Source organism: Agelaius tricolor, unplaced genomic scaffold, assembly GCF_023055355.1.
Source record: "Agelaius tricolor isolate 1412-34295 unplaced genomic scaffold, bAgeTri1.0.p SCAF_41, whole genome shotgun sequence".
NCBI classification, from domain to species: Eukaryota; Metazoa; Chordata; class Aves; order Passeriformes; family Icteridae; genus Agelaius; species Agelaius tricolor.
Genome location: NW_027269301.1, coordinates 2511487 through 2539390, shown reverse-complemented (window position 1 = coordinate 2539390; position 27904 = coordinate 2511487). Strand labels below are relative to the sequence as shown.

Sequence of the window (27904 nt, the reverse complement as noted above, 5' to 3'; positions counted from 1 at the left end):
TTTAACATTAATTCCACTCTAAATTCCAAGAGTTTAACATTAATTCCATCCCAAATTCCAAGAGCTGAACTTTAATTCCACCCCAAATTCCAAGTGTGGATCAAAATATTCCCATGAAATTTGGGATTTTCCTTACTGGATATTCCCAGAGAGTTTAACATTAATTCCACTCCGAATTCCAAATGTGGATAAAATATTCCCATGAAATTTGGGATTTTCTTTACTGGATGTTCCCAGAGAGTTGAACATTAATTCCACCCCGAATTCCAAATGTGGATTAAAATATTCCCATGAAATTTGGGATTTTCTTTACTGGATATTCCCAAAGAGTTGAACATTAATTCCACCTCAAATTCCAAGAGTTTAACGTTAATTCCACCCCAAATTCCTAATGCAGGTCATAATGTTCCTATAAAATTTGGGATCCTGGATATTCCCAGAGAGTTTAACATTAATTCCACCCCAAATTCCAAATGTGGATAAAATATTCCCATGAAATTTGGGATTTTCTTTACTGGGTATTCCCAGAGAGTTGAGCATTAATTCCGCCTCAAATTCCAAGAGTTTAACATTAATTCCACCCCAAATTCCAAATAATGTTCCTATAAAATTTGGGATCCTGGTTATTCCCAGAGAGTTTAACATTAATTCCATTCCGAATTCCAAGAGTTTAACATTAATTCCACCCCAAATTCCAAATGTGCGTCAAAATTTTCCCCCAAAATTTGGGATTTTCCTTACCGGCGGTGCAAGCTGCTGTTCCTTTGTGATGTTTGCTGTTTCAGATGATTTTTTCAGGTGGGATTTTCCCTCTCCAGGCGGGAGGAGCGCTGGGATCATTCCCTTTTTCCCGTTTTTCTGATTTCCTGCAGGATTATTGTGCCACGCGGTGGTCGGTGCTGCGGGAGCGCTTCGAGCGCGGCCTCTACGCCCCCCACGCGGATCTGCACCGGCTCAAGTGAGCGGGGCTGGCCTTGGGCTTGGCTTTGGGCTGGGCTTGGGCTGGCCTTGGGCTCGGCTTTGGGCCGGGCTTGGGCTGGCCTTGGGATGGGCTTGGGGCTTGGCTTTGGGCTTGGCTTTGGGCTGGGCTTGGGCTGGGCTTGGGCTGGGCTTTGGGCTGGGCTTTGGGCTGGGCTTGGGCTGGGCTTGGGCTGGGCTTTGGGTTGGGCTTTGGGTTGGGCTTTGGGCTGGGCTTTGGGTTGGGCTTTGGGCTGGGTTTGGGCTCGGCTTTGGGCTGGGCTTTGGGCTCGGCTTTGGCCAGGAAGTTGCTCCTGCCGGGCCCTGTCCGTTTGCTGGATCACTGGGAGTGGGGAAAAAAACTTGGGAAAGGTCTGAGAATTGTGAAAAATTCCCTTGGAAAAGCTGAGAGTTCCAGATTTAATCGTGCCCCGCGGTTGCTGGGATGCTGAGCTGAGTTTAACCCATTCTCTCTGATCCCAATGTCCTTCACTGATCCCAATGTCCTTCACTGATCCCAATGTCCTTAACTGATCCCACTGTTCCTGACTGATCCCAATGTCCTTCACTGATCCCAATGTCCTTCACTGATCCCAATGTCCTTCACTGATCCCAATGTCCTTAACTGATCCCACTGTTCCTGACTGATCCCAATGTCCTTAACTGATCCCAATGTCCTTAACTGATCCCAATGTCCTTAACTGATCCCACTGTTCCTGACTGATCCCACTGTTCCTGACTGATCCCAATGTCCTTCACTGATCCCAATGTCCTTAACTGATCCCACTGTTCTTCACTGATCCCAATGTCCTTAACTGATCCCAATGTCCTTCACTGATCCCACTGTTCCTGATCCCAATGTCCTTCACTGATCCCAATGTCCTTAACTGATCCCAATGTCCTTAACTGATCCCAATGTCCTTGACTGATCCCAATGTCCTTCACTGATCCCAATGTCCTTAACTGATCCCAATGTCCTTCACTGATCCCAATGTCCTTCACTGATCCCAATGTCCTTAACTGATCCCAATGTCCTTGACTGATCCCAATGTCCTTCACTGATCCCAATGTCCTTGACTGATCCCAATGTCCTTCACTGATCCCAATGTCCTTAACTGATCCCAATGTCCTTCACTGATCCCACTGTTCCTGATCCCACTGTTCCTGATCCCACTGTTCCTGACTGATCCCAATGTCCTTCATTGATCCCAATGTCCTTCACTGATCCCACTGTTCCTGATCCCACTGTTCCTGACTGATCCCACACGGAACTGCCAAGGCCTTTCCATTTCATGGAAAGTGGGAAAAAAACTTGCAAAAGTTGAGAATTCCATGTTTAATTCTGCTCTGCAATTGCTGTAATGCTGAGCTGAGCTTATCCCTTCCTCCTTCACTGATCCCGGTGTTCCTGACTGATCCCACTGTTCCTGATCCCGCTGTCCTTGACTGATCCCACTGTTCCTGGCTGGTCCCACTTTTCCTTCCTGATCCTGTTGTCCCTGACCCCACTTTTCCTGGCTGACCCCACTGTCCCTGATCCCATCTTTCTGGGCTGATCCCATTTTTCCTGGCTGACCCCACTGTCCTTGATCCCACATTTTCTGGCTCACCCCACATTTCCTGGCTGACCCCACTGTCCCTGATCCCATTTTTCCTGGCTGATCCCATTTTTCCTGGCTGACCCCACATTTCCTGGCTGACCCCCCTGCTCTCCCCAGGTTCCAGTGCTTTAAGTCTGCCTGGATGTTCGAGGTTTTCCACCGGGGCTTTTCCTTCCCGGAGAGCTACGGGAGCCTGAAGACGGCGCTGCAGGTCTACGACAAGGAGGTGCAGTGGACGCTGGGGGCCATCCTCTACCGGACCCGCTTCCTGCCCCTCAGGTACCCCGAGAGCGAGAGCACCTTGGGAAGGGGTGGGGATCCCTCAGACTGGGCTTTTTAGAGCCTCGTCCCCAAAACGGGCTCAGATTCCTGCCCAGAGCCCAGCTGGAAGTGGAATTTTGCCTCCAGAGCATTTCTGCTCTTTTCCAGGGACATCCTCTCAAAAATCTTGGAAAAGCCTTTGGGAGGGGAATTTTGGGAGGGAATTTGTAGCTTTTAGAGCCTCAACTTGTGCTTTTTGGAGCTTATTCCTCCCAATGAGCTCTATTCCCACCAAGCTCACAGTGGAATTTTGCCTCTAAGACGTTCCCGTTGTCCCTCTGCTCTTTTCCAGGGACATCCTCTCAAAAATCTGGGAAAAACCTATGGGAGGGGAATTTTGGGGTGGGAATTTGTAGCTTTTAGAACCTCAGGTTGTGCTTTTTAGAGCCTCAACTTGTACTTTTTAGAGCTTATTCCTCCCAATGAGCTCTATTCCCACCAAGCTGGCAGTGGAACTTTGCCTCTAAGACGTTCCCGTTGTCCCTCTGCTCTTTTCCAGGGACATCTCTCAAAAATCTGGGAAAAACCTATGGGAGGGGAATTTTGGGAGGGAATTTGTGGCTTTTAGAGCCTCAACTTGTGCTTTTTGGAGCTTATTCCTCCCAATGAGCTCTATTCTCACCAAGCTCACAGTGGAATTTTGCCTCTAAGACGTTCCCGTTGTCCCTCCACTCTTTTCCAGGGACATCCTCTCAAAAATCTGGGAAAAGCCTTTGGGAGAGCATTTTGTGGATGGGAATTTGTCGTTTTTAGCTCCTCAACTTGTGCTTTTTTGAGCCTCAATTTGTGCTTTTTAGATCCTGTTCCCCAAAATGGGCTCGGATTCCTGCCCAGAGCCCAGCTGGAAGTGGAATTTTGCCTCCAGAGCATTTCTGCTCTTTTCCAGGGACATCCTCTCAAAAATCTGGGAGAAGCCTTTGGGAGAGGATTTTGAGGATGAGAACTTGTGATTTTTAGAACCTCAGCTTGTGCTTTTTTTCTTATTCCACCCAATGAGCTCTGATTCCCACCTGGTTGGAAGCAGAACTTTGCCTCTAAGACATGGCCGTTGTCCTTCTGCTTTTTTCCAGGGACATCTCTCAAAAATCTGGGAAAAACCTATGGGAGGGGAATTTTGGGAGGGAATTTGTGGCTTTTAGAGCCTCAACTTGTGCTTTTTAGAGCTTATTCCACCCAATGAGCTCTGATTCTCACCAAGCTCACAGTGGAATTTTGCCTCTAAGACGTTCCCGTTGTCCCTCTGCTCTTTTCCAGGGGCATCTCTCAAAAATCTGGGAAAAGCCTTTGGGAGGGGAATTTTGGGGTGGGAATTTGTGGCTTTTAGAACCTCAGGTTGTGCTTTTTAGAGCCTCAACTTGTACTTTTTAGAGCTTATTCCTCCCAATGAGCTCTATTCTCACCAAGCTGGCAGTGGAACTTTGCCTCTAAGACGTTCCCGTTGTCCCTCTGCTCTTTTACAGGGACATCTCTCAAAAATCTGGGAAAAGCCTTTGGGAGGGGAATTTTGGGGTGGGAATTTGTGGCTTTTAGAGCCTCAACTTGTGCTTTTTGGAGCTTATTCCACCCAATGAGCTCTGATTCCAACCAGGTTGGAAGCAGATCTTTGCCTCCAAAGCGTGCCCATTGTCCCTCTGATTTTTTCCAGGGACATCTCTCAAAAATCTGGGAAAAGCCTTTGGGAGAGCATTTTGTGGATGGGAATTTGTCGTTTTTAGCTCCTCAACTTGTGCTTTTTTGAGCCTCAATTTGTGCTTTTTAGATCCTGTTCCCCAAAATGGGCTCGGATTCCTGCCCTGAGCCCAGTTGGAAGCAGATCTTTGCCTCCAAAGCGTGCCCATTGTCCCTCTGCTCTTTTCCAGGGACATCCTCTCAAAAATCTGGGAAAAGCCTTTGGGAGGGGAATTTTAGGGTTGGGAATTTGTGATTTTTAGAGCCTCAGCTTGTGGCTTTTACAGCCTCAACTTGTGCTTTTTAGATCACGTTCCTCAGAATGGGCTCGGATTCCTGCCCAGAGCCCAGCTGGAAGTGGAATTTTGCCTCCAGAGCATTTCTGCTCTTTTCCAGGGACATCCTCTCAAAAATCTGGGAGAAGCCTTTGGGAGAGGAATTTGGGGATGGGAACTTGTGATTTTTAGAGCCTCAGCTTGTGCTTTGTAGAACCTCAGGTTGTGTTTTTTTTCTTATTCCACCCAATGAGCTCTGATTCCCATCTGGTTGGAAGTGGAATTTTGCCTCTAAGACGTGCCCATTGTCCCTCTGGTCTTTTCCAGGGACATCCTCTCAAAAATCTGGGAAAAGCCTTTGGGAGGGGAATTTTAGGGATGGGAACTTGTGCTTTTTAGTGCCTCAACTTGTGTTTTTTAGAGATTATTCCACCCAAAAGAGCTCTGATTCCCACCTGGTTGGTTAGAAGCAGAACTTTGCCTCTAAGACATGGCCATTGTTATTCTGCTCTTTTCCAGGGACATCCTCTCAAAAATCTGGGAAAAGCCTTTGGGAGAGCATTTTGGGAATGGGAATCCGTGCTTTTTACATCCTCAGCTTGTGGTTTTTAGAGCCTCAACTTGTGATTTTTAGATCATGTCCCTCAAAATGGGCTCTGGTTCCTGCCCTGAGCCCAGTTGGAATTGGAATTTTTTCTCCAGAGCATTTCTGCTCTTTTCCAGGGACATCCTCTCAAAAATCTGGGAGAAGCCTTTGGGAGAGGAATTTGGGGATGGGAATTTGTGATTTTTAGAGCCTCAACTTGTGCTTTGTAGAACCTCAGCTTGTGCTTTTTTTCTTATTCCACCCAATGAGCTCTGATCCAAAGCACGGCTGGTGTCCCTCTGGTCTTTTCCAGGGGTATCCTCTCAAAAATCTGGGAAAAGCCTTTGGGAGGGGAATTTTGGGAGGGAATTTGTAGCTTTTAGAGCCTCAACTTGTGCTTTTTGGAGCTTATTCCACCCAATGAGCTCTGATTCCAACCAGGTTGGAAGCAGATCTTTGGCTCCAAAGCGTGCCCATTGTCCCTCTGCTCTTTTCCAGGGACATCTCTCAAAAATCTGGGAAAAGCCTTTGGGAGAGCATTTTGGGGTGGGAATTTGTGGCTTTTAGAGCCTTAACTTGTGCTTTTTAGAGCTTATTCCTCCCAATGAGCTCTATTCTCACCAAGCTGGCAGTGGAACTTTACCTCTAAGACGTGCCCGTTGTCCCTCTGCTCTTTTCCAGGGACATCCTCTCAAAAATCTTGGAAAAACCTTTGGGAGGGGAATTTTGGGATGGGAATTCGTGGGTTTTAGCTCCTCAACTTGTGCTTTTTAGAGCTTATTCCTCCCAATGAGCTCTGATTCTCACCAAGCTCAAAGTGGAATTTTACCTCTAAGACGTTCCCGTTGTCTCTCTACTCTTTTTCAGGGACATCTCTCAAAAATCTGGGAAAAACCTTTGGGAGGGGAATTTTGGGAGGGAATTTGTGGCTTTTAGAACCTCAGGTTGTGCTTTTTAGAGCCTCAACTTGTACTTTTTGGAGCTTATTCCACCCAATGAGCTCTGATTCCCATCAGGTTGGAAGCAGATCTTTGCCTCCAAAGCGTGCCCGTTGTCCCTCTGCTCTTTTCTAGGGACATCCTCTCAAAAATCTGGGAAAAGCCTTTGGGAGAGGATTTTGGGAATGGAAACTTGTGCTTTTTAGAGCCTCAACTTGTGCTTTTTGGAGCTTATTCCTCCCAATGAGCTCTGATTCCAACCAGGTTGGAAGCAGACCTTTGCCTCCAAAGTGTGCCCATTGTCCCTCTGCTCTTTTCCAGGGACATCTCTCAAAAATCTGGGAAAAGCCTTTGGGAGGGGAATTTTGGGAATGGGAATCCGTGCTTTTTAGAGCCTCAACTTGTGCTTTTTAGAGCTTATTCCACCCAATGAGCTCTGATTCCCACCAAGCTGGCAGTGGAATTCCTCCTCTAAGACGTTCCCGTTGTCCCTCTGCTCTTTTCCAGGGGTATCCTCTCAAAAATCTGCGAAAAGCCTTTGGGAGGGGAATTTTGGGGTGGGAATTCGTGGCTTTTAGAACCTCAGGTTGTGCTTTTTAGAGCCTCAACTTGTACTTTTTGGAGCTTATTCCACCCAATGAGCTCTGATTCCCATCAGGTTGGAAGCAGATCTTTGCCTCCAAAGCGTGCCCGTTGTCCCTCTGCTCTTTTCTAGGGACATCCTCTCAAAAATCTGGGAAAAGCCTTTGGGAGGGGAATTTTGGGAATGGGAATCCGTGCTTTTTAGAGCCTCAATTTGTGCTTTTTAGAGCCTCAACTTGTGCTTTTTGGAGCTTATTCCACCCAATGAGCTCTGATTCCCACCAAGCTCACAGTGGAATTCCTCCTCTAAGACGTTCCCGTTGTCCCTCTGCTCTTTCCCAGGGACATCCTCTCAAAAATCTTGGAAAAGCCTTTGGGAGGAGAATTTTGGGATGGGAATTCGTGGGTTTTAGCTCCTCACCTTGTACTTTTTAGAGCTTATTCCTCCCAATGAGCTCTATTCTCACCAAGCTCACAGTGGAACTTTACCTCTAAGACGTTCCCATTGTCCCTCTGCTCTTTCCCAGGGACATCCAGCAGGAGAATTTCCGTGGCACTCACTCCCACTGGAGGAGTTTCTCCTTTGTGTACAACCACTTCCTGTTCCTGGCCTGTTTCCTGGTGGTGCTGCTCTCCATCCTGCTCTACCTGCTCCGCCTGCGCCGCATCCACCGCCGGCCGCTGCCGCCCGGCGCCGGCCCCGCTCCCCTCTGGCTGCCCGAGGGGCTCCCCCCGCAGAAAACCCCGGGGTAGGCTCCAGGCTGGGCCCTCCATCCACACACACACACAGAAAAAAGCCATTTTTGCCTCAGGGTTCCTCCCCCTTTTTGGTTTTTTTTGCCCCTTTCGGAGAAGCGGAGTTGGGAATTCCGGGCGGGCTTGGGAATTCCGGGGGAATGGGGCGGTGAGGGAAAAATGCCAAAAAATAAAATTGATTTTGTTGGGAATGTTGCACTTGGGGGCGTGCAGGAGAGGATGAGTTGAGTTCCCACCTTTGGGAGAGGCTGAAATCCCAGAATGAGCTTGGGTTTTCCCAATTGGAAATGGGAAAATGGGATTGGAATGAGTTTGGATTTTCCTTGCTGCATTCCAGCACTGCCATCCCTGCTCTCACTTTGGGGTCTCAAATAACAACAAGTTCCAAAAGCAGGAAAAAAACAACAAAAACCCAACCCTTTTCGGGCATTTTCTGTGATTTTCCCTTCTGGAATCACTCCTGGGATGGAGAAGGAAAATCCCTCACATCCAATGCTGTGCTTCCATAAAAAACTGCTTCCATCTCTTCTGCTCCCTCCTTTTTTTCCTTGGAAGAGGGAAAAGGATTTCCTCCTTTTTCGCCCTCCCAGTGGCACCAGTCGCTGCTTTTAATCCCAATTTTCTGTTCCATAATTGTGGAGAGACCTCCCAGAAACTCCAGGAATGTGAAGAGAACTGGAAAAGCAGAGGAGAACGTGCACAGGGTCTTTCCAAGTCCTCTGGTAATTTATATTTTATTTAAAACTGTTGATTTTACTTGAAAGTCAATTTGTCCATGATTAAAAGTGGGATTTCTATGAACCTTTGGGTGTTTTATTTGTTAATTTATTTGTTAATTTTATTTGTTAATTCTCCAGCTGGAAAACTTTCAAAAGGTGGGAAAATGCAGGAAAATTGGATTGTTTCATTATTGGAGAACTGGATACATTTTTTATCATAATTAATCTAAAAGTCTGGATCATTGAAATTGTTTTATGGTCTGGTTTTGATGGTTTTTTACCTTTGTACAGAGAATTTAGGCTGAATTCCACCTCAGTTTGGGTGCTGAATTTCTGCTCCTCCCCTGGCTGGAGTCAGAATTCCCTGGATTTGGGGCAGAATTTTGGAGCAGAATCTTTCTCTGGACCTTCACAATTCCAAACACCTTCCTTTGGTAAAGGATATTTTTGAAGCTGACAAAATCCGAGTTTTGGCAGAGTTTAAATCCAAATCTGGTTTCGGGTGAGGGATGAGAAAATCCAGGGCTGGAATTGGGATTAGAAAATCAGGGCTGATAAAAATGATCCCAAAATTGACCCTGCCAGAGCTGGAATTTCCTCTTCTCCTTGGCCCAAATCTCCAATTTCAGGATTAAATTTTTAAAAAAATCCTGTGGGGCTTGGAAATACCCAGGGAGAAGTGGCAGAGTCTCGAATGCAGCAAGGGGGGAAAAAAGGCAAAAAAAGGCATTAAAGTGTAATAAAAGCAGGAAAAAATAAAAATCACAGGGGGAAAATTGGGGAAAAAACAGGGGAAGAAAATCAGAAAAGAAAATGAAATTAGGGGAAAAATGGAAAAAATAAAATCAAGGAAAAAATCAGAAAAAAAAATGGGGGAAAATCGGGAAAAAATAAAGTCAGGAAAAAATAAAATCAGGGGGAAAAATCAGAAAAAAAAAAGGGGGAAATCAGGAAAAAATAAAGTCAGGAAAAAATAAAATCAGGGGGAAAAATCAGAAAAAAAAAGGGGGGGGAATCGGGAAAAAATAAAGTCAGGAAAAAAATAAAATCAGAGAAAAAAGGGGGAAAAGTTAAAATCAGGGGGAAAACTGGAAAAAAAACAGGAAAAATCTGGGAAAAAATCAGAAAAAAATAAAGTCAGTGGAAAAATCAGGAAAATATCAGGGAAAAAATGAAATCAGGGAAAAATAAAATTGAGGGAAAAATCAGGGAAAATTAAAATCATGGGGAAAATTGGGAAAAAATTAAATCAGGGAAAAATCAGGAAAAATTAAAATCACGAAAATATTAGGAAAAAATTAAGGAAAAAATAAATGAGGTTTTAAAAAGTTGAAGGGGCAATTGTTCATAAAATAAATTTCCTTTCATTGGAGGGAGGAGCAGAGAATTCCAGGCTGGTTTGGGTGGGAAGGGACCCAAAATCCAGATTTAAAATCCAGATTTAATCCCCATCCCTGGCCAGGCCATTCCTGCTGTGCCAGGGATTTCTTGGTGTCCCCTCGGTGTCACACAGGGGTGTGACCATAATTGCCATTAATTGGCCTCATGAGGAGATTTTCCTCATTTCCCCACTGAAATCCCAGGGTTTGGTTTTTTGGGAATGTCCCCTGGGAAGGGTTTTCCATCCAGCTCGTCCCTCTTGGAATTCTGCTGGGAGGGACCCAAGGTTTGGGATTCTGGGGGCTTCTTTGGCTTTGTTTGTCTTCCTCCCTCATCCCTCCCAAATCCCAGGGATCCCAAATCCCAGGGATCGCCCATCCCAGGGATCCCAGATCCCAGGGATCGAAAATCCCACATATCCCAGATCCCAGGGATCCCAAATTCCAGGGATCCCAAATCCCACTGATTCCACATTCTAGAGATCCCGCATTTCAGAGATCCCAAATCCCACGGATCCCCAATCCCAGAGATCCCATATCAGGGATCCCACATCCCAGGGATCCCAAAGACCCCAAATCCCATGGATCCCACATCCCAGGGATCCCAAATCCCAGAGATTGCCCATCCCAGAGATCCCACATCCCAGGGATCCAAAATCCCACATATCCCAGATCCCAGGGATGCCAAATCCCAGGGATCCCAAATCCCACTGATTCCACATTCTAGAGATCCCACATTTCAGAGATCCTAAATCCCAGACATCCCAAATCCCACTGATTCCACATTCTAGAGATCCCACATTTCAGAGATCCTAAATCCCAGACATCCCAAATCCCACTGATTCCACATCTCAGAGATCCCAAATCCCAGAAATCCCAAATCCCACTGATCCCACATTTCAGAGATCCTAAATCCAAGAGATCCCAAATCCCATGGATCCCCGATCCCATATCAGGGATCCCAGAGATCCCAAATCCCATGGATCCCACATCCCAGAGATCCCAAATCCCACTGATTCCACATCTCAGAGATCCCAAATCCTAGGGATCCCCCACCCCACAGATCCCACATCGCACAGATCCCAAATCCCACACATCCCACATTTCAGAGATCCTAAATCCCACAGATCCCACATCCTAGAGATCCCAAATCCCATGGATCCCACATTGCAGAGATCCCAGGGATCCTAAATCCCACAGATCCCACATCCCAGAAATCACAGATCCCAAATCCCAGGGATCCCAAGGATTTGCAGGGTGGGCTCAGCCAGAGGAGGCAGAACCCGGTGCCATCTCCTGAGGGGGAAATAAGCCCCAAATTAATCCCAAATTTAGCCCAGATGATCCCCCCAGATATTCCTGTGGCTCCACCAGGAGAAAACCCAAAGGGATTTTCCATCCCAGCGCTGAGGGGGGGGGATTCCTTTGGGATCCTCAGCCTGGAATTCCCAACCCACGCTGGGATTTGGGGTTTCCTGCCCTGACAAAATCCATTTTCCTTCTGCAGGTGCTTTAGGGACAGGCGAGGGAGGGGAGCAGGGCAGGGAACGACCCCAAAACTCCCCGGCCCTTTAACGCCCCCCTCCCCTCCTTCCCTTGGGGTTCCCGTGTGGAGAACGCCCTAAAATGGCCCCAGAGGGAGAGGGAGAGGGAGGGGGCGGCACCGCCGGGACCGGTGAGCGCCGGGGCCGGGGCACCTCGTCCCTCCCCAGGGCCATTGTTGTCCCCAAAGTCCCGGTACTGTCCCCAAACATTGTCCCATTGTTGTCCCCAAAGCCCCATTGTTGTTCCCGAAATTCCATTGTTGTTCCCAAGGCCCCATTGTTGGTATCAAATAACGCGTGAAGCTCCTGAGAGCTGGCATGGGCCTGGAGGACTCCCCGTGCCCCTCCCCGTGCCCCTCCCTGTGTCCCTGTCCCTGTGTCCCTGTCCCTGTGTCCCTGTCCCCTCACTGCCTCCCTGTGTCCCTCCCCTATGCCCCTGTCCCTTCCCTGTGTCTCTGGGTCTCTGTGTTCCTGTCCCTCTGTCCCCTCCCCGTGTCCCTGTCCCATCCCTGTGTCCTTTTCCTGTGTCCCTGTGTCCCTTTCCCTCTGTCCCTGCCCTGGGTCTCTTTCCCATGTCCCTGTCCCCATGTCCCTGGATCCCCTCCCTGTGTCCCTGTCCCTTCCCCGTGTCCCTGTCCCCTCCCTCTGTCCCTGTGTCCTTTCCTTGTGTCCCTGTCCCTGTGTCCTGTGTCCCTGTCCCTGTGTTCTTTCCCTCTGTCCCTGTGTCCCTTCCCCATGTCCCTGTCCCTTCCCTGTGTCCCTGTCCCTGTTGGGATGCGTTTCCTGCCTGGCACAGGGAATCAGCACTCCCAGGTTTTCCCTAAAGGCTGAGGAGGGATTTGGGATTTGGGATTTCCCGGGAGTGTTCCTGAGCATCCTCCCCTTCCCCAGCCCGACCCCGTTCAGTTCCTGCCTCTTCTCCCTTTTCCTTGGATCAGCCTTTCCCAAGGCCTGAGGGATTGGGGGCTCCTGAGGTGACTTCCCTGGATCCTGTCCCTGGATCTGATCCCTGAATCCCATCCCTGGATCTGATCCCTGGATTCTGTCCCTGGATCCAATCCCAGGCTCCCATCCCCAGATCTGATCCCTGGATCTGATCCTTGGATCCCATCCCCAGATCTGATCCCTGGCTCCCATCCCCTGGGTCCCACTCCCAGATCCCATTCCCAGATCTCATCCCCAGATCCCATCCCTGGATCCCATTCCTGGATCCCATTCCCAGATCCCACTCCCAGTTCCCACCCCCAGATCCCATTCCCGGATCCCATTCCTGGATCCCACCCTCAGATCCCATTCCCAGTTCCCACCCTCAGATCCCATTCCCGGATCCCACCCCCAGATCCCACTCCCAGTTCCCACCCCCAGATCCCATTCCTGGATCCCATTCCCAGGTCCCATTCCCGGCTCCCACCCCCACATCCCACTCCCAGTTCCCACCCTCAGATCCCATTCCTGGATCCCACTCCCAGATCCCATTCCCGGATCCCATTCCCGGATCCCATCCCCCGGGTCCCATTCCCGGCTCCCGTTCCCGGCTCCCGTTCCCGGTTCCCTCCGGGGCTCCCTTGGGGCAGGGCCCTTCTCCCCCTGCCGGGAAGGGCCGGGAATTCCGGGCTCGGTGCCTCAGGAAGGGGCAGAAGCGCCCAATCCTCACTCCCAGCCTTTCCCGGGATGCGCTGGCGCCGCATTCCCAGCGCTGCCCCCGGCCCCAGCTGCGCTTCTCCTCCTTTTCCTTCCCAGAAATTCCCTCTCTTCGTGGTTTTTGGGGGAAAAATCTTCATTTTCCCTGTTCCATCCCCATCTCCTGGGGTGGGAATCCATCAGGGAATGGGTGTGGGGGGATCCTTTGTCCCTCCCGCGTTTTGTCAGGAGCTTCCTGGGGGGAATTCACCCTCCAGCCCCTGATTCCTCCCCTCCCTGCACATCCCTGAGGGATCCCAGACAGGTTCAGTGCCTTGTGCTGCGATTCCAGGAAATCCAGGCGCTCCCATTCCATGGAGACCCCAGCACTGATCCACCTTTTCCTGAAAGAGTGGAAATAAAGGAATTCATTCATTCAAAAAGGAAGAAGGGAAATAAAGGAAGATTTGCTTTCTCTGGGAATGCCTGGAGCCATCCCCAAGAGGATTCCTCTGGAATTTGGGTTTTTCCCACCTTGGCTTTGAAACCTCCCAGGGGTTTGGACAGTGTGGGGCTGCCCCAGGCCAGGCTGGAATGACCTGGGATAGTGGAAGGGTGGGATGAGATGATTTCATGTCCTTTCCCACCCAAACCACTCCATGATTCCAAGCTGGAGAAATTCCCACGGGGTTTAAAACTGGAAATAGCTTTTGGGGGGGAGATATGGATTCATTTCTTCAGAATTTTGGGGTTCTCAACCATTGGGATCTTCAGTCACCCATTGCAGGAACTTCCCACTGGGTCCTTGATAACGGCCACATGGCCCTAAAATCCCTGCAGGTTTTGGGGATCTCCAGGATCATCTCTGCAGGGAAAGGCTTTTAGGGAGGTTTAAATACAGAAATTGCTTTTTGGGGGAAGATATTGATTAATTTCTCCACAATTTTGGGGTTTCTCAGCCACTGGGATCTTCAAGCAGGAGCTTCCCATTGGATCCCTGAAAACGGCCACATGGCCCTAAAATCCCTGCAGGTTTTGGGGATCTCCAGGATCATCTCTGCAGGGGAAAGGTTTTAGGGAGCTTTAAACACAGAAATTGCTTTTTGGGGGGAGATCTTGATTAATTTCTCCACAATTTTGGGGTTTCTGAGCCATTGGGATCTGGCTCTTCAATCACCCATTGCAGGAATTTCTCACTGGATCCCTGAAAACGGCCACAAGGCCCTGAAATCCCTGCAGGTTTTTGAGATCTCCAAGATCATCTCTGCAGGGAAAGGTTTTTATGGAGGTTTAAATACAGAAATAGCTTTTTGGGGGAAGATATTGATTAATTTCTCCAGAATTTTGGGGTTTCTCAACCACTGGGATCTTCAGTCACCCATTGCAGGAGCTTCCCATTGGATCCCTGAAATCAGCCACATGGCCCTAAAATCCCTGCAGGTTTTTGGGATCTCCAGGATCATCTCTGCAGGGAAAAGCTTTTAGGGAGCTTTAAATACAGAAATTGCTTTTTGGGGGAGATCTTGATTAATTTCTCCACAATTTTGGGGTTTCTGAGCCACTGGGATCTGGCTCCTCAATATTTCCCTGGATGGGATAAATCAAAGCCCTGAATGACTTTAAAACCACAACCCCCTGGCCAGAATGGTGTGGGACTGATCCAGCTCTCATTTTTGGGAAAAGAACTGTTCAGAACACCTGGGAATTCTCCAATCTAGGATTTGTTATTTGCAGTTCCATTGCAGGAACTTCCCACTGGGTCCCTTGGGTGTGAAATCGCCCACGTGGCCCTAAAATCCCTGCAGGTTTTGGGATCTCCAGGATCATCTCTGCAGGGAAAAGCTTTTAGGGAGGTTTAAATACAGAAATAGCTTTTGGGGGGAGATATGGATTCATTTCTCCACAATTTTGGGGTTCTCAACCACTGGGATCTTCAATCACCCATTGCAGGAGCTTCCCATTGGATCCCTGAAAACAGCGACATGGCCCTAAAATCCCTGCAGGTTTTGGGGATCTCCAGGATCATCTCTGCAGGGAAAAGCTTTTAGGGAGCTTTAAATACAGAAATTGCTTTTCGGGGGGAGATATGGGTTCATTTCTCCACAATTTTGGGGTTTCTCAGCCACTGGGATCTTCAAGCAGGAGCTTCCCATTGGATCCCTGAAATCAGCCACATGGCCCTAAAATCCCTGCAGGTTTTGGGATCTCCAGGATCATCTCTGCAGGGAAAAGCTTTTAGGGAGCTTTGAACACAGCAATAGCTTTTGGGGGGAAGATATTGATTAATTTCTCCAGAATTTTGGGGTTTCTCAGCCACTGGGATCTTCAAGCAGGAACTTCCCATTGGATCCCTGAAAACGGCCACATGGCCCTAAAATTCTTGTAGGTTTTGGGGATCTCCAATATCTTCTCTGCAGAAAAAAGCTTTTAGGGAGCTTTAAACACAGAAATTGCTTTTTGGGGGGAGATCTTGATTAATTTCTCCACAATTTTGGGGTTTCTGAGCCATTGGGATCTGGCTCTTCAGTCACCCATTGCAGGAATTTCTCACTGGGTCCCTGAAAAAGGCCCTGAAATCCCTGCAGGTTTTGGGATCTCCGGGATCGTCTCTGCAGGGAAAAGCGTTTAGGGAGCTGCTGCCGGAGCTGGAGAGGTCGAGCCGCCCCACGGAGCCTGCAGGGCACGAACAGCAGCGGGATGGGAGGCAATGAGGCTTCCCAAGGAACTGCAAATGAGGGGAATTACAGCAAATGAGGGAAATTACAGCAAATGGGGGAAATTAGAGCAGCCAGCGGCCCGTTCCTGTTCCTGGGGGCAGGGAGCGTGACTGGGGCTGCTCGGTCCCAGCCCGGTGTGTCCCCAGGGCAGGACAAACCCCGCAGCGAGGGGATTCAGCTGGAACTGGGATTTGTGCAGGGGTTTGGGCTGAAAAACCCACGGGCAAAGTCAGTGGGTGCTGAAATCGGGATCCATGGGGCGCTTTCCCAGTTCCCAGCTCCACTGCAGAATCACACAATCCCTGTGGGATTCCAGGCTGCTTCCAAATCCCTTTTCCCCCTCCCCGGGTGCTTTTCCCAGCTGCGGGACAGAGGGAGCAGCGAATTCCCTGAATCCAGGGGATTCTCCAGGAGCTCTGCTGGATTCCTGCCGGATGCTTCATCCCAAGCTCTCCCTTCCATCACTGGAATTTCTCATGGATAAAACATCCAGCCCTGGCCTGGCCTGACCGTGCAGGCTCTGGCACATCCTCATCCTGTTCCTCTCTCCACATCCCTCATTCCAGCCTGGAACTGCTCCTGCAGCTTCTCCTGGCACAGGAGATGGCCCAGGCTGGGGGAGGTGGCTCTGCTCAGGGTCAGGATCTGATTCCCAGGGTTCATCCTTATCCCTGAGAATTCCTGATGCAGGGAAAGGAGCTGAGATCTCATCCCATCACACCCCTTCCCCTATCCCAGGTTGTTCCAAATCCCAGAGATCCCACATCCCAGAGATCCCTCATTCCAAAGATCCCATATCCCAAGGATCCCAAATCCCAAGGATCCCAAATCCCAGAGATCCCACATCCCATAGATCCCAAATTCCAAAGATCCCACATCCCAGGGATCCCATATCCCAGACATCCCATAGGCTAGATTTCCATATCCCAGGGATCCCACATGCCAGAAATCCCCCATCCCAGAGATCCCTCATCCCAGGGACCCCAAATCCCAGGGATCCCAAATCTCAAGGATCCCACTTCCCAGAGATCCCAAATTCCAGGCATCACAGATCCCACAGATCCCACATCCCAGAGATCCCTCATTCCAAAGATCCCAAATCCCAGGGATCCCATATCCCAGAGATCCCATAGGCTGGATTTCCATATCCCAAGGATCCCACATGCCAGAAATCCCCCACCCCAGAGACCCCTCATTCCAAAGATCCCACATCCCAGAGATCCCCCATCCCAGAGATCCCATATCCCAGAGATCCCTCATTCCAAAGATCCCAAATCCCAAGGATCCCCCATCCCAGAGATCCCATAGGCTGGATTTCCATATCCCATGGATCCCACATGCCAGAAATCCCCCATCCCAGAGATCCCTCATTCCAAAGATCCCATATTTCAAGGATCCCAATTCCCAGAGATCCCACATCCCAGAGATTCCAAATTCCAGGCATCACAGATCCCACAGATCCCACATCCCAGACATCCCACATCCCAGACATCCCACATCCCAGGGATCCCTCATTCCAAAGATCCCACATCCCAGGGATCTCCCAGGGATCCCTGCTCTCTGGAAGTGACCTGGGCACATCCAGGGATGGAGCTGCCCCAGCTCCTCTGGGAATTCCATCCCAGCCCCTCCTCACCCTCCCAGGGAGGAATTTTTTCTCCAAATCCCATTGATTTCCTTTAATGCTGGTGCCCAATCCAGTGCAATTTCCCTCCCCAATTCCCTTGGGAATTGCTTCTGGAGCCGCTGGAATTGGATCAAACTCAGCTTTTCCAGAGGATGGAGTTGGGCCCTGAAGCTGGAATTACCTGGAGTGGATAAATCATGGGAGGGATGGAAAAGCTGGGAAAAGGGAGAACTCTCCTGATGGGAATGTGTCTGGAATTGGGCATTAAAGCTGGAATTTTTAATCCTGATGAATAGAATTCAGTTGGAACTGCTGGGCAGGAGGATCCCAGAGGAAAACCCATGGACAGCAGCCCTGTGCTAGGATCCCACACTGGATCCCATCCCCAGATCCCATTCCTGGATCCCATCCTCAGATCCCATCCCTGGATCCCATCCCCAGCTCCCATCCCAGGATCCCATATCTGAATCCCATCCCAGGATCCCTTCCCCAGATCCCATCCCTGAATTCCATCCCAGATCCCATTCCTGAATCCCATTCCCAGCTCCCATTCCAGATCCCACCCCTGGATCCCATCCCCAGATTCCACCCCCAGATCCCATTCCTGAATCCCATCCCAGGATCCCATCCCTGAATCCCATCTCTGAATCCCATCCCAGATCCTATCCCCAGATCCCACCCCTGAATCCCATCCCCAGATCCCACCCTCAGATCCCATCCCTGAATCCCATCCCAGGATCCCATTCCTGAATCCCATCCCAGATCCCATCCCCGGATCCCATCCCCAGATCCCTTTCCCCCCCTGGGAATTCCCATCCCTGAATTCCATCCAAATTCCATCCAATTCCATTATCCCATCCCCAGCTCCCATTCCAGATCCCATCCCTGAATCCCATCCCAGGATCCCATTCCTGGATCCCATCCCCAGATCCCATCCCTGAATCCCATCCCAGTTCCCATCCCTGGGCTTGCTGGGAAATCCTCTAAAACAGGAATACCCTGGATAAAGGGGAATATCCCTTCAGAAGTTTCCTTTGGGAATTCTTCCCTTTCTGTGTCCTTCCTGCTGATCTGATGGAAAATCCCACAGAAGAGAGATTGAAACACCCCGGGCCAAAGCTGGGGAGAAAATGCCGGGGAATATTTTGGAATTTGGGAAATGCTGACACTGCTGTCCAAAACTGGCTCAGGAGACAGAATTCCAGGTTCTTTTCCTGGATTTAAAACCCACTCACCTTCCTGTTATTTTCACACCTGAAGCAAAGGGAATAAAGAGAATTTCTGGGATAAATCAAAGCCCTGAATGACTTTAAAACCACGACATCCAGAGCAGGGTTCAGAGAGATGTGGGATTGATGCAGCTCTGATTTTTGGGAAAAGAACTGTTCCCATCTGGGAATTCTCCAATCTAGGATTTGTGATTTTTCCCTGAGGAATTCTTTTTAATCCTTGGGACTTCCAGGAGTGGGAATAACTGCAGGAGCAGCTGGGTTAATAACGAAAATTCCCTGCTCTGCTTTGAGCTGCTGTAGGAGCGAGGTGAAGGAACATTCAGGAGCTGGAAAAGTGGGATGCTGATTAAAGGTGGGTGAACCCAGGGAGATGAGAATGCTGCGAATTCCAGGGAATGTGGAGCAGCTGGAAAAGTGGGATGCTGATTAAAGGTGCAGGAATCCAGGGAGATGAGAACACTGGGAATTCCAGGGAATGTGGAGCAGCTGGAAAAGCTGAACGCTGAAAGGTTAAAGGTGGGTGAACCCAGGGAGGTGCCAGCACTGGGAATCCCAGGATTCTGCACCAGAACCCCCTGGAATCACAGGGATTGAATCACCTCAGAGATCCCATAGCCCAGGGATCCCTCATTCCAAAGATCCCACATCCCAGTGATCCCAAATCCCAAAGATCCCTCATTCCAAAGATCCCAAATCCCAGGGATCCCTCATTCCAGGGAATGTGGAGCAGCTGGAAAAAGGCTGAAGGTGTGGAAATCCAGGAATTCCAGGGAATGTGGAGCAGCTGGACAAGGGGACGCTGCAGAGTTAAGGGTGGGTGAACCCCGGGAGATGCCAGCACTGGGAATTCCAGGATTTTGTGCCAGAACCCCTTGGAATCTCAGGGATTGAATCACCTCAGAGGTCCCGTAGCCCAGGGATCCCTCATTTCAAAGATCCCACATCCCAGAATCACAAATCCCAAGGATCCCATGTCCCAGGGATCCCAAATCCCAGAGATGTCTCATCCCACAGATCCCTCATCCCAGGGAATGTGGAGCAGCTGGGAAAGGGTTAAGGGTGGCTGAACCCCAGGAGATTCCAGAGCTGGGAATTCCAGGATTCTGTTCCAGAACCCCCTGGAACTGCAGGGATTGAATCACCTCAGAGATCTCATAGCCCAGAGATGCCTCATTCCAAAGATCCCACATCCCAGCGATCCCAAATCCCAGAGATCCCAAATCTCAAAGACCCCACATCCCAGAATCGCAAATCCCAAAGACCCCACATCCCAGAATCACAAATCCCAAGGATCCCATATCCGAGGGATCACACATCCCACAGATCCCTCATCCCAGGGATCCCAAATCCCAGAGATCACAAATCCCAAAGACCCCACATCCCAGAATCACAAATCCCACAGATCCCACATCCCGGGGATCCCAAATCCCAGAGATCACAAATCCCACAGATCCCACATCCCACATCCCACAGATCCCACATCCCAGGGAATGTGGAGCAGCTGGGAAAGGGTTAAGGGTGGCTGAACCCCGGGAGATGCCAGCGCTGGGAATTCCAGGATTCTGCTCCAGAGCCCCCTGGAATCGCAGGGACCGAATCACCTCAGGGTCCTTAAACACCCACATTCCACCCCAGGGGCCGGGATGACTCCCAGGATTTATTCCACGGGGATACACCCGCATTACAAACCCCCGTTCCTCATCCTTTTCCATTTATTTAATTCATTTTTGTGTTTGGCCGCCCCCCCGGCCGGGCCCTGCCGGGAGGAGCGCTGAGCTCACGGCTCGGGGAGGGGTTTGCGAGCGAATCCAGTGAAATTGGGCAGGAAGCAGCAGCTCCTGGCCGCACATTCCCTGCCTGCAGCAGGATTTTCACAGCCTCAGCCCGGCAGGAAAACCTGGATGAGGCTGGGCTGAGCCGCCCCCCGGCACAGGCACCGCTGATCGAGGTAAATTCGGGGCTGCGAGCCGCGCTCGGGCTTTTATTGCCACCAAAAAATTCATTAATTTCAACATTTCCAAACCTTTCTTTCTTCGCGGCTGAAAGTTTCATTTCCCTCCTTCTTTCCGAATGTGTTTTTCTCCCTCTCCCATCGTGGTAAAAGACTGGAGGGGGGGAATTGATGTTTCTCCTCGTTCTGAGCTAATTCTCCTCAGCCAATTCTCCCAATTCCGAGCTTTGGGGGGATTCTTCACCCCGCGTTTGGCCGGGCTGCGATGCCGAAGAGTTTCGGTGTCACTTTTTAAAGAAGCCCTGGCCGAGCTGGAGATTTCATCCCTTTTCTGCTCCCAGCCATTCCCGACTGGAATCAAAGACCAGTTGAAAGTTGGGCAATGTCCGAGCTGGGATTTTGGTAAAATATCCGGAATTTCGAGCAGAAAACCCCGGCTGGTGCCGTCAGCGTTGGGTAAATCGGGGGGATTTGGGGTTCTCCTCTCTGGATAATTCCCGTTTTTTCAGAGGGAAAGCTCAGGGGCAGATGTTTGGCAGAAGGTGCTAAATATGTCCTTAATTAAGGATTTTGTTTTTCCTGCTGTCACTGCTGGGGATCCTCCTCCTTGAAAATTGCTTTATCCTGGTGATTTTTAGGATTACTTGGGGAGATCCACCTGGAGAAACGTGGGAAGTTCAACCCGAGCCGGGCTGAGCTCACCAATAATTGGGATTAATATTTCCTTCCCCACGAGTTTTTTGTTGTTAATTAAACAGCTGTGGATAGGAGATCTCTAAGCCCAGATAATTTAGAATATCAGAGAGGAAGATCCAAGTTTGGGTATCTTGGAGTGCGGCAGGAAAAGAATTCATCATCTCCACAATCAGCTCCTAAAGGTGACAGCGCAGTGCTTCCGATTTTTCCTGGATAAAGGCTGAAAATCAGGGATTTGGGGCTCCTCCTTCCCAGTTTTCTCTGCATTGAGCCACCTACGGTGGTGGAATTTCCTCGGCTGGGGAGCTGGGAGCAGTTAAAATAATGTGAAATGAAATAAAAGCGTGAATTGCTGGGATGTGCGAGTGCTCCAAGGAATCACCTTGGAGTGGAGCTGGGTGCTCCGGGAGGGAATTCCGATAATCCCGGGGCAGGAGGAGGCTGGGAAACATCCCCAAAAAGGCGTTAAAGGAAATGGAATCCTGAAATCAGGCGGTGCTGGGCTCGGGATTCCTCCCCAGCCCGAGCCAGCAGAGCTTTGGGGTGCAGGAATGAGAATTTTGGGGGGAAAAGCCCCGGGGGTGGCAGAGTTGGGTGATGGAGCCCAGGACGAGGATCCCGGGGGGATTTAATGGGAAATCCGTGAGCTCTGCTGGAATCTCACTGCTCACCCAGGCTGAAATCTCACTGCTCACCCAGGCTGAGACCCCAAAATGGACCCGGGAATGAGCTCTGGGCTTTTATATCCAGAATTTGACTCCCAAATTCATTGTCTTTACTGTCCCTGTGCTCCATTCTGCTTTCCTTTCTGTGATGGAAATTATATTAATTAATATGATAATGAATTAATATAATTTATATTCATTAATTAATTTCTATTCATGAATTAATAGAATTTCCATTCATTTTTCCCTTTTGTTCCTTCCCCTCCTGAGCACTTCCAGAGCATTCCTGGTGTGGTTTCAAACCAGAGCTCCCAGTTTGGGGCACTGGGATCATCCCCAGATTTTGCCAGGGTTGGGATTAAATGCAGGAGCCATTAATTCCTGTTTGGACTTGGATGTTTATTAGTTCTTATTTGTATTATATTTACTTAGATGTTTATTAGTTCTTATTTATATTATACTTCCTTAGTTGTTTATTTAGTTCTGCTTTATATTACAGCCTCACCAACTGTGAGTTTTACAGCACCTCACTCTAACAAACTAAAAAATGGAGCCTCATCTCTGTCTCTCCAAGGCTTGTTATGCATAAATTGTCTAATTAAGAAATGACACTGAAGTTATTTTTATTTTTAATTTAATAACTGACTTGTGGCCTGCAGTGTGGACTTTTTTATCCATTTGCACCATACCACTTAAACTCGTGAAGAAGGGCCAGCCTCTGCCCTAAAATCTCTATCTTGATTTATATTTATATTTATATTTATATTTATATTTATATTTATATTTATATTTATATTTACATTTACATTTACATTTCTATTTATATTTACATATATATATAATATATTACTATATTCTAAAACCTTGAACTCCAAGTTTCCCCCCTGTCATGTCACACACTTTTATCCAAACTCCACACCCACAATCCCATTTTGGAAGATTTCCCCACGGCCTCAGATCAAATGCAGAGTTCTCCTGGGGGTCAGTGCCTGACAGACAGACAGACAGAGCCCTTTTTGGACACTCTCTGGGCCCTTTTTGGGTGCTTTCAGGGCTTTTTTTGGCACTTTCTGGGCCCTTTTTTGGCCCCTTCAGAGCCTTTTTTCTTGACACCTTCCAAGCCCTTTTTGGACGCCCTTTGGGCCCTTTTTTGCCACTTTCTGAGCCCTTTTTTGCCACTTTCTGAGCCCTTTTTTGCCACTTTCTGAGCCCTTTTTTGCCACTTTCTGAGCCCTTTTTTGCCACCCTCAGGGCCCTTTTGCCACTCTCTGGGCCCTTTTTAGACACTCTCTGAGCCCTTTTTTGACTCTTTCAGGGCCCTTTTTTGATGCTCTCTGGGCCTTTTTTGCCACTTTCTGAACCCTTTTTTGACACCTTCAGGGCTCTTTTTGGCACTCTCAGGGCCCTTTTTTGATGCTCTCAGGGCCCTTTTTGGATGCTTTCTGAGCCCTTTTTTGCCACTTTCAGGGCCCTTTTTTGGACACCCTCAGGGCCCTTTATTGGGCTCTTTCAGAGCCCTTTTTTGACCCTCTCTGGGCCCTTTTTTACCACTTTCTGAGCCCTTTTTTGGACCCTCTCAGGGCCCTTTTCTGACACTTCCAGGGCCCTTTATTGACACTCAGAGCCCTTTTTTTGACTCTCTCAGAGCCCTTTTTTTGACTCTCTCAGAGCCCTTTTTAGACACTCTCAGAGCCCTTTTTTGCCACTCTCTGCCCCACATTTCCCATTCCCATCTGCACAAACACCCTGGCAGGAGGAAAAGTTCCACTCCTAATCCAGGATGGAAATTTGTTATTCCAAGGGGGATTTCCCAGCAATAACAACAGCCTGGTCTGGAGCCTGGCTGTCCCCTGCTGGATTAGGGAGATTAATTAAAACAGCATCACCCAGAGGGCGAGGAGTGATCCCCTCCTCCTTGGAGGGTTCCAGATCCACCTGGGAATCCTCTCCATGGAAATTCGGGCTGAGCTCTGCTCCTCCAGCTCACTCAGGATCCTCCTCTGGGGTCAATTTTTCCCTTCAGATGAATTTGTGGTGTTGAGTTTAAGTGGTTTCTGCTGCGTGGAGATGAAAAAGTAAAGACCAAAAGACCAGGAGAGCTTAGAACATGACAGAGATCCTGGTTTAGAAATCTGGGAATGTAATAGGAAACGTTTTCCTCATCTGTACCAGGAGAAATGTATCTCTATCAGGAGAAATTTATTGCTATAAAGAGATATTTATCTCCATATTTATTTATATATCTCCATATTTATATAAATATCTCCATATTTATATAAAGATGTATTTATGAGGATGTATTTATGAGGATGTATTTATAAGGATATATTTATGAGGATATATTTATGAGGATATATTGATGTTTATAAAGATAAATGCCCTAAAATTTCCAAGGACAGGGGAATTTTTCCAGGGAATTTTTCCAGGGAACAGCACCCAGATCCGTGGCCAGCGCCCTTCCTGAAGGGGCAGCTCCCAAATCCAGGCCGTGGCCTCTTCCCAGATCTCCTCCAATTCCATTCCATTTCAATTTTAGCCCCTCAGTGCATCCCAGGAGGCACAAAAAGCTCTCCTGGGAAGGGAGGGATGTGTGGAGCACCCTCTGTCCGTGGCACAGCTGGATCCAGCTGTGCCACCTGCAGCTCCCTGATCTCCTGCTCTCCTCCCTGTGCCTGTGTGGGAGAAGGAGCAGGAATGGAGATGTGGATGTGACACTCCCAGGATCCAGGGCCAGCCCTGTCCTGGCTGCTCCAAGAAATTCCTGGAAATGGGAACCAGGAATTCCCAGTGCATGAACTGCAGTGCTGGGAAAGGGGGGTGGGCTCCAGCTGAAAGGGGGAACATTTGGGAAGAAATTCATCCCTGGGAGGGTGGGAGGGGCTGGGATGGGATTCCCAGAGCAGCTGGGGCTGCCCCTGGATCCCTGGAAATGCCCAAGGCCAGGCTGGAGCCCCCTGGGATGGTGGGAGGTTCCCTGCCCATGGGATGGGATGGGATGGGATGGGATGGGATGGGATGGGATGGGATGGGATGGGATGGGATGGGCTTTAAGGTCCCTTCCAACCCCAACCATTCCAGGATTCTTTGATTTTATCTCCCCATCCCTCTGTGGGTGCTGCAGGAGCAGCCCTGGACACTGGGAATGTGCTGGGCAGGAGGGCCTGGAGGGACAGGAGGCAGGGAATGGCTCCCACTGCCAGAGGGCAGGGATGGGTGGGGTATTGGGAATGGGGAATTCCTGGCTGGAATGGGATTCCCAGGGAGCCCTGGATCCCTGGCAGTGCCCAAGGCCAGGCTGGAGCCCCTGGGGCAGTGGGAGCTGTCCCTGCCAGGGCAGGGGTGGCTCTGGGTGGGTTTCAGGTCTTTTCCAACCCAAACCATTCCAGGACTTTCAGATTTAATCAAACAGTGATGAAAAGGGCCTTGATCAGGGAATTTTCACAGGGATTTTCCCATCCCTCTTTGCTCTCTGCCTGCTGCAGTTTCCCCTCCTTGGCTGGCAAACATTCCCAAATGCCCTGGAATGGGAGCCAAGGTGGGAGCACCATCCCTGGGAGCTCCAGGCACACCTGGACGTGGTTTGGGGGTGAACAAGGTGCTGGCCTGGGCTGGATGGTCTGAAAGGTCCTTTCCAACCTGAACCATTCCATGGCTCCCTGGGCTTTCCAGAGCTCCTTTTCCAGCTGGGAGATCTCTGCTCTGATTGCTCCCCTGGCTCGGGATCTCTGCTGCAGATTGGGATTTTCTGCCGGTGGTTGGTGCCTCTGACCCTTCCAGGGACCTTTGTGGCTCAGGTTTTTAGGAGTGGGAGCGAGAAGGGATTTAATCCATGGGGATTTAACCCTTGGAGAGCCCCTGCTCTCTTGGAGCAGTGGGAGAGGGTATCCAGCATCTCACCCTGGGAATGGAGGGATTTTATTCCCTTTAACAGTTCTGGAGAGGCTCCCGGTGGAGAAGAGGCTGGAGAATTCCTCCTGTGGCACCGGGAAATCCTGATCCCATCCCAAGGAATGCACCTGGGGCAGGGAGCTGGAATTGGGAATGCAGGGATTCCGAGAGAAATCCTGTTCCCAGGGAAATCCTGTTCCAAGAGAAATCCTGTTCCCACCTTGAGGAATGCACCTGGGGCAGGGAGCTGGAATTGGGAATGCAGGGATTCTGAGGATTCTTGTTCCCAGCCCGAGGAATGCACCTGGGGCAATGGAGAGTGAAATGGGGAATGCAGGGATTCCCAGGATTCCTGTTCCAATGGAAATCCTGTTCCCAGCCCGAGGAATGCACCTGGGGTGAGGAAAGCACCTGGGATGATGGAGAGTGAAACTGGGGATGCAGGGATTCCCGGGATTCCCAGGATACCTGTTCCTATCCCAAGGAATGCACCTGGAGTAATGGAGCTGGAGTTGGGAATGCAGGGATTCCCAGGATTCCTGTTCCAAGGGAAATCCTGTTCCCACCCCAAGGAATGCACCTGGGGCAATGGAGAGTGAAATTGGGAATGCAGGGATTCCCGGGATTCCCAGGATTCCTGTTCCCAGCCCAAGGAATGCACCCGAGGTGATGGAACAGGGAACTGGGAATGCAGGGATTCCTGGGATTCCTGTTAAAGGGAAATCCTTTTCCCACCCCAAGGAATGCACCTGGGGCAATGGAGAGTGAAATTGGGAATGCAGGGATTCCCGGGATTCCTGTTCCCAGCCTGAGGAATGGAGCTGGAACTGGGGATGCAGGGATTCCCAGGATTCCCGGGATTCCTGTTCCCAGGAGGAATGCACCTGGGCTGATGGAGAATTAGGAATGCAGGATGGAAATTAGGAATGCAGGGATTCCCAGGATTCCTGTTCCCAGAGGAACACACCTGGCACGATGGAGCTGGGATTGGGGATGCAGGGATTCCCAGGATTCCCGGGATTCCCGGCATTCCCGGTTCCAAGCGGCCGAGCACCAACGGTTCAGAGCCCCGGGGACAATCGGGACAATTGTCCCGGCTCCCGGGACGTGGAGCGTTGCTGCCTCCTCGGGCACAAAGGGCTCCCATCCCATTCCAGGCTTTCCCTTTGTTCTCTGGTTCTGGGGTCTGTCTGAGCTCATCCCTTGCTGGGGTCACTGGAAGGGATTCAAAAGGGGAATTTTGGCTGCATTTGGCTCGGGAGATGAGCGGGCTCTGCTGCACCTGGGAAAGTGCTGGAGAAGGAAAAGCTCAGGATCAGGAGCTTTGGGAGGTCTGGGAAAGGAGGGAGAAGGATTTAAAATGGGCAGAGTGCCAGGACAAGGGGCAATGGTTTTAAACTGCCGGAGGGCAGGGATGGATGGGACATTGGGAAGGAATTCCCAGAGCAGCTGTGGCTGCCCCGGGATCCCTGGCAGTGCCCAGGGATGGACACCCTGGCACAGTGGGAGGTGACCCTGCCATGGCAGGGGTGGCACTGGATGGGATTTAAATCCCTTCCAACCCAAACCATCCCATGATTCCATAACAATTCCATGTTTTTTCCTCGCCATCCCTGCGCCTCTGTTCCCTTCAGGACCCAGGACTGGAGCTCTGGAAAGGGCTGAGTCAGCAGCCACCAGGATTATGCCTGGAAGCCTTAAATTACACATTCCTGTGGGGATGGATCTCAGCTTCCAGCCTGGAATATGGCACAGAGAACCAGGAGAGCTGGAGCATTTCCTGCCTTCTCCACTGGCTCTGCTCGATGGGTTTTTAATGCTCTGACTTGGATTCCTTTGAATGGAGAGACCAAAATATTGCCCTGACGTCAGGAATAAATCTGGAGGTCGTTAGAGGCCGTGAGGGGAGCGCTGAGCCCGAAGGGAAGGGAAAATCCAGCCCAGACCAAACCTCCTGCAAACTTAAGCCTGGATTAATTCTCAGCCAGTTCAGCACGTGCAGCTGCCCCAGACTGGAGGGGAGAAGGTGTCCAAGCGGCGCTGCCAGCGGCAGGGCTGTGGTTTTGCTGGAATATTTTCCATGTTCAGTTGTGTTCTTGTGGTTTCTGGTGCCCCCATAATGTGTGGGTGCAGCTGGAGCTGCCCGTGCCCTTTAAATGTTGTTTTGGGTGAGGCTGTGGCT

At 49.9% G+C, this 27904-nt stretch overlaps 2 protein-coding genes and 1 long non-coding RNA gene across 9 annotated transcripts in view; 2 read left to right on the top strand and 1 right to left on the bottom strand.

The window, feature by feature from the left end:
- Positions 1-8485, top strand: part of ENTPD4 (ectonucleoside triphosphate diphosphohydrolase 4) — a 35170-nt gene extending 26685 nt beyond the window's left edge. For all 7 annotated transcript variants that reach the window (XM_071454849.1, XM_071454850.1, XM_071454853.1 and 4 more), the window contains 3 exons: positions 873-958; positions 2676-2837; positions 7456-8485. In XM_071454849.1, the coding sequence (XP_071310950.1) occupies positions 873-958; positions 2676-2837; positions 7456-7681 (474 nt within the window). In that variant the 3' untranslated portion in view covers positions 7682-8485. The remainder of the gene's footprint in view (positions 1-872; positions 959-2675; positions 2838-7455) is intronic.
- LOC139603860 (uncharacterized) lies at positions 2145-2664 on the bottom strand. The gene is made up of 3 exons (XR_011683834.1): positions 2539-2664; positions 2352-2504; positions 2145-2228 (listed from the first exon to the last, which is right to left on the bottom strand). It is a non-coding gene; the product is annotated as an uncharacterized lncRNA (long non-coding RNA).
- An 11853-nt stretch (positions 8486-20338) lies between the features above and the next one.
- LOXL2 (lysyl oxidase like 2) overlaps positions 20339-27904 on the top strand; it is a 77447-nt gene continuing 69881 nt past the window's right edge. The window contains exon 1 of the mRNA XM_071454693.1: positions 20339-20470. The gene's annotated coding sequence lies outside the window, so the exon portion shown is untranslated. The remainder of the gene's footprint in view (positions 20471-27904) is intronic.